Here is a 7,617-nt window from a genome sequence, read left to right as displayed (position 1 = left end):
ACCTACTTCTTTTTGGGAATTTTGAAAATGCACATTAAAAAAACCTGACTGGAAAAAACAGAAATATGGAGCAAAAAATGCTCAAATAAAGCAAATATATTCAAATAAAGTTCTCACACATGGATGAGGTGAAAAAGTTGCTTTGTCGATGAAGGAGAAACGTGAAAAATGATGATGGAAACAGATTTTTTGAGTAAGTGTTGAGGTTGCAGAAACAAAAGTCACGTGTTTGGCCTTAAATTCTCTCAGAACCTTTTTCTCCAGTGGCACTCGCAGGGGTTTGGTGGGCACCATCTAGGTGGGACAGCTTCAGACCTCATTAAATGGGCCATGGTGGCATGTTTGAACTGTTAGGACTACTATATACAGCTGACAGAGGGCTGTCAAAACTGCTCTACTGTGAGCTAATAATGGTAAGAGTGACTCTTGGGTGCCCTCCGGTACTCGGTATGCTGGGGCACACATGCCATTTGTGCCCTGTGAGCGTGGTTTTCACTCCATTTATAAGTGGCGAATGCTGCTTTTGCCGCCTGAAACCTCTGGCAAAGTTGACATAACAAGCACCACTTGGGAAACCATGGCATGTAGAAAACTGGACCAGGTGAATCCCCTCTTATGTCTCTCACTGTATGTCTTGTCACACTTCATCTTCAGGAATTTGCACATAACAGTAGTTGAAGGAAACACTGGCTGTGTTTACATGCAAAGATTTTTGCCAATCCGATTGAATACATTCTGACTATAGATTAAGACTGAGGTGTTCATCTGCTCACTCTACTCAACAATCTGATGGATAATCTCAGTTTACATTCACACCACAAGTAATCCGATCCATAATCACACACATGCGTAGAGAACCACTTAGTGTAGACGTTATCATGACAACGAGCATCACGTGAGTCCAGTCAGAGTGAGATGAGCAGCAGTGAGCAGTGCTTGTGTTTTTAATTGCTTTAAAATGTTGTCAGACTCAGGAAAACGTCCTTCACATGTCCTTATTAAAGAAGGCCGAGAGGAAGACGTCGTGTTCTGAGACACATAAACTGGACGTCCGTCCCACCGTCGTCTTTTAAAGATCAGAGCATAAACTTCGTCTCCTCTGCAGACCAGTTTCTGCTCCCGCCATGTTGAACGGTGTAAACTTTCACTATGACGCTACGCACATGATCAGACAGACTTAAACTCTCAGATTGGGAATGTAATCACATTTGCATGGTTATTATTCTTCAATTTAACGGATTATTTACAGGATTACCCACCTTGTTCAATCGGATAAAGATTACATTCCGAATGGCCTCAGTCAGACTAGTCCGATTGAGGTGTATACATGGACATATTCTATTCTGATTGAGCTATTAGTCTGGTTATTAAAGGATTGTTAGGCTGCATGTAAACATGGCAACTGATTAATGTGCAAAACATTTAAAAGGAAATCCAGCTAGTGTCGTTTAGATGGAGTGCGTGTGTGTGTGTTGAGTGGAACCTCTGCTGGTTCTGGTGTCTGTTTCAATGGACAAGTGTGGTTATGTGTGCAAGATGATGTTTCAGTCAGTACAGTAATGTCAGCCATGTGTGTGACCTCTGCTGGCAGCGGACATCCTACGTGTGGCTCGACCACTGACCAGAGCTAGAGCTGTCCCAGAAAAAGGCCTGGACTTAACTAAGCTTCCAGTAAAGTGAAGAGCGGGGGAAAAGCTCCATGCATCAAATAACGCTAAGGTGAAAGGAGCTGAGCTAACAGCCGACTTCGTGTTCCAGCATTTCCTCTAAGTAACAGACGCGGGATTTCTTGGAATGCTGCTGCGCTGCCTTGGGTATAAACAGTTATTCAAAGAGATTCTTTGTAGGACGTGCTGGACGCCGGTGGCCTTTCTGCTGTGAGAAAAACAGTCACCAGAAAATTCGGAACACTCTGAATATGCATGAAACGTTTTCTTCCAGCACTAACGCGAGACCACTCGGCTGGTTATTCATGCAACGCTGCTTTCAGCTCCGAAGCAAAGCGCCTCGCCGGCCTGCAGATATGAATCATCTGTCTGTTTTGTGCTGAGCTCATCGAAGTTGCTCACACTGTGGTGTAACTGTTGAGGTGGGGGAGGGGCGCTTTTTACCTCTTTGTGCCCATACAAACACTCCGGAGTGACCTTTACGTGCCGTGTCACGGCGGTGTGCAATAACAAAAACAGCCTGTGAACCCGGAGCCCAGCCGCTTCCCACCACAGCGCTACTGGCACCCTCAGCCTGCCTCAGCTGTGTGCATGAGCACCAGGCCAAACCAGCCCAGCAGCCTCACTGAGTTTTTAAAGGACTCACTTGTGGTCCTGTCAGTTGTTTCTTGTTTAAAACCTTCTTGGAGTGGTGTCCCCTGGGATGAGTCACTGGGCTCTCTGCAGGGAAAGAGATGACATTTCTCCGAATCTCGTCTCTTACGGCAAATCCAGGAGCTGGAAATATTGCGCCGCTATTGCGTAGATGAGTGGGGAGTCGGAGAAAATCTAATTAGGATCATTTAATTGAATTAGTTTTCCCTCCAGTAATGTGGCTCATGGGAGTATGTTGTTTTTCAAAAATCACATTTTATATTGAATTTGAAGGTGTTTTCTTTTTTTGTTCACTCCTGATTGAATGTGTATATTTATTCTGAGCATCTTTGGCTCTCATTCTTTTTCTAGCTTTCGCCCTGAGGCCCAGTATGTTGGATTTCCAGTGACATCATTGGCATCATCCTTAGCTCGCCCTGATTAAGGCTCTTAAAGACCGTGTTCTGCTCTGTCTGATCATAGCTGATGGAGGCTTGAAGCCAGTAGCGGCGCCAGGACTGCTGTTCTGGATGGGCGTGATAAATCCACGGGTTGGGACGAACCTTGAATTTCAGTCCTGCAAACAGGGGGCTACAATGAAGTGGCAGCCATTACTAGAGACATTAGCTAAGTGTCGACCTCAAAACTGAAGAAAACTGAAACTGAGACATGTACAACTCAGAATAATGCTCCCTATTTCTCTTTATTATTCTGGCATTGTAGTCAGTGTATGTACAGTAGAGTCTCCATAGAAAAGCACTGACAGTAGAACAGGATGCTCTGGAGCAGCTGCACTTGAGCCTAAGGCCACCATGTTTAATGCCAAGAGGAGGCTAGATGGGTATGAGGCCCCCCAGGATTGAGCTGTGGAGCAGTGGAACCGCATTTTCTAGTGTGATGGAGCAACAACCAATACTTTTGGGATGAGTTGGAGTGGCGTATGTGATCCAGAAATAATCATCCAAAATCAATACCCTTGCTGAATGCTATCAGATCCTCACAGCGATGTTCCAACCTTTAGTGTAAAGCCTTCCCTGAAGAGTAAAGACAGTTATTGTAGCAAAAGGGGACAAATTCCTTTTTAATATTCTTCTTTTCAGAAGAAACATTGGATGAGCAGATATCCCATGAATCCAAAGAATGACAGATTAAGATTGATTTATAATTGCAGTTATATCATAATGAATTCTGAAAATATTTCCATTCACATCTTCAGACCTACTCAGGGTTGTTCTGCGTCACTGTGAACCCCTACAAGTGGCTCCCAGTATATGATCCAGTTGTTGTGGCTGGATACAGAGGCAAAAAAGAGAATTGAAGCCCCACCCCACATCTTCTCCATCTCTGATAACGCCTATCAGTTCATGCTGACTGGTATGATATTGGTTTGACACCTGATTAGAAAACAGGATTTACTAATTGATTCCCAGTCTGAGTTTCACAGAGTGCACAAATTTGTTCCTGTGTGAATTGGGTACTTGAATAACGTGCCTTATGTTTCTCTTCAGATCGTGAAAACCAGTCCGTCCTGATTACGTAAGTGCAGACTTGTATGAAAGTTTTCTTCTTACATTATCATGCTTATATTTATCACATATAAATTCTTTCTGGTTTACATTATAGTCATCACCGTTTTTGTGCATATTCAGTGCATATATTGGTTTTAGCTGATAACCACAAGAAGCACAAAATGCGTCTTGCTGAAATGGTGATTTATCCACTGACTATAAAAAATGTAAATAAATTCTCAAAGATATAAGAAAAATAACATGCATAAGGTACAATATTTTTTTAAATCACTTTCTAAAACAAAGATCACCACTGAGACGGAATATTGTTAATCTATTCCATCCCCAGTGGAGAATCCGGTGCAGGAAAGACTGTGAACACCAAACGTGTCATCCAGTACTTTGCAACAGTTGCAATGACTGGACAGAAGAAGGCAGAGCCTGTTCCAGGCAAAATGCAGGTAAATAAATTACTGTTCCAGGATTCTGAGAGAATTTGTCTGTGAACTCTTCATTGAAATGTCTATCATTCTAGGGTTCACTGGAGGACCAAATCGTTGCAGCCAACCCCCTGCTGGAAGCTCAGGAATGACAACTCCTCTCGTTTTGTAAGTATATACATGCTGAAAATGTTCATAATTGACAAGAACATACACGGAATGTGTGGGACGTCCACAAACTTTTGGCCATATTGTGTAGTTTTTTCTTTATTAAACAAAGTGATTCAACATTTCAATGTCTTTGTTGGGGAAGGTATGTGAACCTCTGCTTTCAGTAACTAGTGTGACCCCTTGAGCAGCAATGATTTCACGCAAACAGTTCCTGTAACTGTTGATCAGCACTGCACATTGACTTGGAGTCAGTGTGCAATCTTGGCCCATCTTCCTTACAGAAGTGCTTCAACTGTGTTATGTAGGTGGGCTTTTTTGCATGAACACCACACCTTAGGGTCTGCCTCATCATTTGTACCGGATCGAGGTCTGGACTTTGACTCAGCGATAATGAAACATTTCTCCTGCTTTAATCATTCTTTGTAGACTAACTGGTGTTTTTAAGGTTGTTGTCTTTCTGCAGGACCCATCTTCTGTTGAGGTTCAGTTCACGGATGGATGCCCGGACATTCTCCTGTAGAATTTCCTAAAACAATCCAGAATTCATAAACCCATCAAATGATGGCATGCTGTCTTGGTCCTATAGCAGCAAAACAGCCCCAGACTGATACTGCCACCACTGTGTTTCGAACCAGTTATTCGGGGAACTTAAACAGGCAGTAATGTTCTTTCTGGAGAGTAGTGGCTTTCTTTCTCCATGCTATCATTCCATGTTTTACTCTTGTTAAGTGTTTGCATGATGGTGGACTCATGAACACTGACATTAGCCTGTGTCAGAGAGGCCTGCAGATCCTTAGATGTTACCCTGGGGTTCTTTGTGATCTCCCAGCACATTCTACAGCTTACTCTAGGAGTTATTTTTGTTGGATGATCACTCCTGAGAAGGATAACAGTGGTGTTGAATTTCCCCCATTTCTACACTGTCTGACAGTGGATCGGTGTCCACACTGTTCTATAACTGTTTTGGAACATCTCCCAGCCTAATGAGCTTTGGCCAGTGTTTTTCTGAGGTCCTTGGAAATCTCATTCTACTGACACATGGCATGCTCTAACAAATGTAAGTGGTAAAGACCAGACTTCGAAGGTGACGACTCAGGTTGATGTGTTTTTAAATAGGATAGGGTCAGCTGCAGTCACACCTGATTGTCCTTCTATTGATTGAACCTCCTGACCCTCATTATCACCTGTACAACACTGATAATTCTCATTCTAAGTTCACCTACTTTTGCCACTCAAAATATGTAATGTTGGACCACATTGATCAATAAATGAATGAAAAATTGTGTGATAAAATCTGTAAAAGTGAGTTTTCTCTAGAGGTGTAAACGTATTTTCATTTAGAAAATCAACAAATTATAATTTTACCAGAGGTGCCCAAACCTTTGATCATGATGCTGCCACCACTGTGTTTCAAAGTTGGAATGAGGTTCTTGGTCACTTCTATCACTTTTGGTCTTGGAAGAGAGATGATCTCTATGATGAGCTTTTGTCCTCCTCCAAGGTTGAAATACTTAGCAGTTACTTTATAGTTTTGGTATTTTTTTAATAAAGCACAGGAGGCCATGTGTTACTGTGATTTTATCACTAAAAATTTAGCTGACTCAAAACCGATTAAAACCCCCTTAACCATGGTAAAATCACTATAATCATGACCTCAGGTAGCTTGTTGCTTTTATAAAATGGTAAAAAATGAAAAAATATACACAATTTCAATGAAAGATTTGTTCTAATGAATAATTATCCCAGTGAACAATTCTTGCCCCCAAAAATGTAATTTGTTTACGCTACTGTTGCCAAGCAATCATCTACTGCTGAAGGAGGAAAGAATTTTTTTTGGTTACATGTCATTGTATATTGCAGTCATTTCGTGAACATTTTTGGTCATATAACAATAAAAATACCATAATATAGCACTGTTTAAGGCAGTAACTTTTATTTTGTAAGCAGTCTTTGCTTTTTTTTTTACCAGCACAATGATTCTAATTTCAGCTATGTGATTGTGAATGTCATATACTGTGATTGTGAATGTCATATATGCATTGAGTGCATTCATTAGTAAGATTTAATGTTGGTTTGGCCAGCAACAAAAGTTGGAGGGCCTAAGCATCAGTGCCCAGTCATACCACCGCCACTGCTAGACGCTTGTACCAGTCTTGAAGCATTGTACATTGCCAGATGAAGAGACTGGACATTGTGTGAGCTGTGCACATGTTCAGGTTTTACTCTCTGACTGCATTACCCCAGAGCAGGCCTCGTGTTTTTGTCAGTGCTTTGGACATAACTCTGTAACTTTAAGAACAGTTTGACAGTAATGGCACAGTGAGGCCTTTCTAAGTGTTATGTTATTCTTTTCTCTTGGTTGCTGTGGGTTTTTCTTGCTGAGTGAACACATATTAGATGTGGCCTTAATTAAGATTCTTGCAGACTGTCTCCAGTCTTGAAGCACAGTACACTGCCAAAAACAGGACTGCACACTCTCTGAATAGTACATACAGGGGTTTATACCAAATCACTGCATTTATTTTGAAAGCTTAAAGAAGTATTTCAGCGTTTTTCAGCCTATTCTTTTGACCTCTAAATTTTAGCTGAAGACTCATTGTATCCGTTTTTAGAGTGCAGGCCTAAAATAGCCAACACTTCTCATGTTGATGCTTCCAACTGAAGATAGACACAGCTGAGGCGCAAATAAACACTACTCACTGCTGCCTTTTAAATATTAACAAACATCAAATAAACAAACGTTACTCACCGTCGCCCTCTAAAGGGTGTTATTAACGAACATCAATTAAACAAATGTTACTCACCGCCGCCCTCTAAAGGTGTTATTAACGAACCTCAATTAAACAAATGTTACTCACCGCCGCCCTCTAAAGGTGTTATTAACGAACATCAATTGAACAAATGTTACTCACCGCCGCCCTCTAAAGGTGTTATTAACGAACATCAATTAAACAAATGTTACTCACCGCCACCCTCTAAAGGTGTTATTAACAAACATCAATTAAACAAATGTTACTCACCGCCGCCCTCTAAAGGTGTTATTAACGAACATCAAATAAACAAACGTCGCTCACCGCCGCCCTCTAAAGGGGTTATTGACGAACATCAAATAAACAAACGTCGCTCACCGCCGCCCTCTAAAGGTGTTATTAACGAACATCAAATAAACAAACGTCGCTCACCGCCGCCCTCTAAAGG

At 41.7% G+C, this 7,617-nt stretch overlaps 1 protein-coding gene across 1 annotated transcript; it reads left to right on the top strand.

Annotated features, from left to right (window-relative positions):
- The first annotated feature begins 3,514 nt into the window (after window positions 1-3,514).
- Window positions 3,515-4,400, top strand: LOC118804882 (myosin heavy chain, fast skeletal muscle-like). Its single transcript, XM_036565497.1, has 4 exons — window positions 3,515-3,674; window positions 3,809-3,836; window positions 4,158-4,269; window positions 4,344-4,400. Exons 1-4 carry the CDS (start codon window positions 3,572-3,574, stop codon window positions 4,398-4,400), a joined length of 300 nt encoding a protein of 99 aa, XP_036421390.1. The 5' UTR covers window positions 3,515-3,571.
- Window positions 4,401-7,617: the final 3,217 nt, after the last annotated feature.

The sequence above is a fragment of the Colossoma macropomum genome, unplaced genomic scaffold (assembly GCF_904425465.1).
Source record: "Colossoma macropomum unplaced genomic scaffold, Colossoma_macropomum, whole genome shotgun sequence".
Classification (NCBI taxonomy): domain Eukaryota; kingdom Metazoa; phylum Chordata; class Actinopteri; order Characiformes; family Serrasalmidae; genus Colossoma; species Colossoma macropomum.
Note: the sequence above shows the minus strand (reverse complement) of the source record. Positions and strands in the feature narration are given on the sequence as shown.

What these genes read in the sequence shown, in the direction of transcription:
- LOC118804882 (XM_036565497.1), top strand. Translation starts at nt 3,572, where the DNA reads ATGATCCAGTTGTTGTGGCTGGATACAGAGGCAAAAAAGAGAATTGAA. An exon ending in CTATCAGTTCATGCTGACTG is followed by an intron (nt 3,675 to 3,808) that starts GTATGATATTGG and finishes GTTTCTCTTCAG; the next exon opens with ATCGTGAAAACCAGTCCGTC. An exon ending in AACCAGTCCGTCCTGATTAC is followed by an intron (nt 3,837 to 4,157) that starts GTAAGTGCAGAC and finishes TTCCATCCCCAG; the next exon opens with TGGAGAATCCGGTGCAGGAA.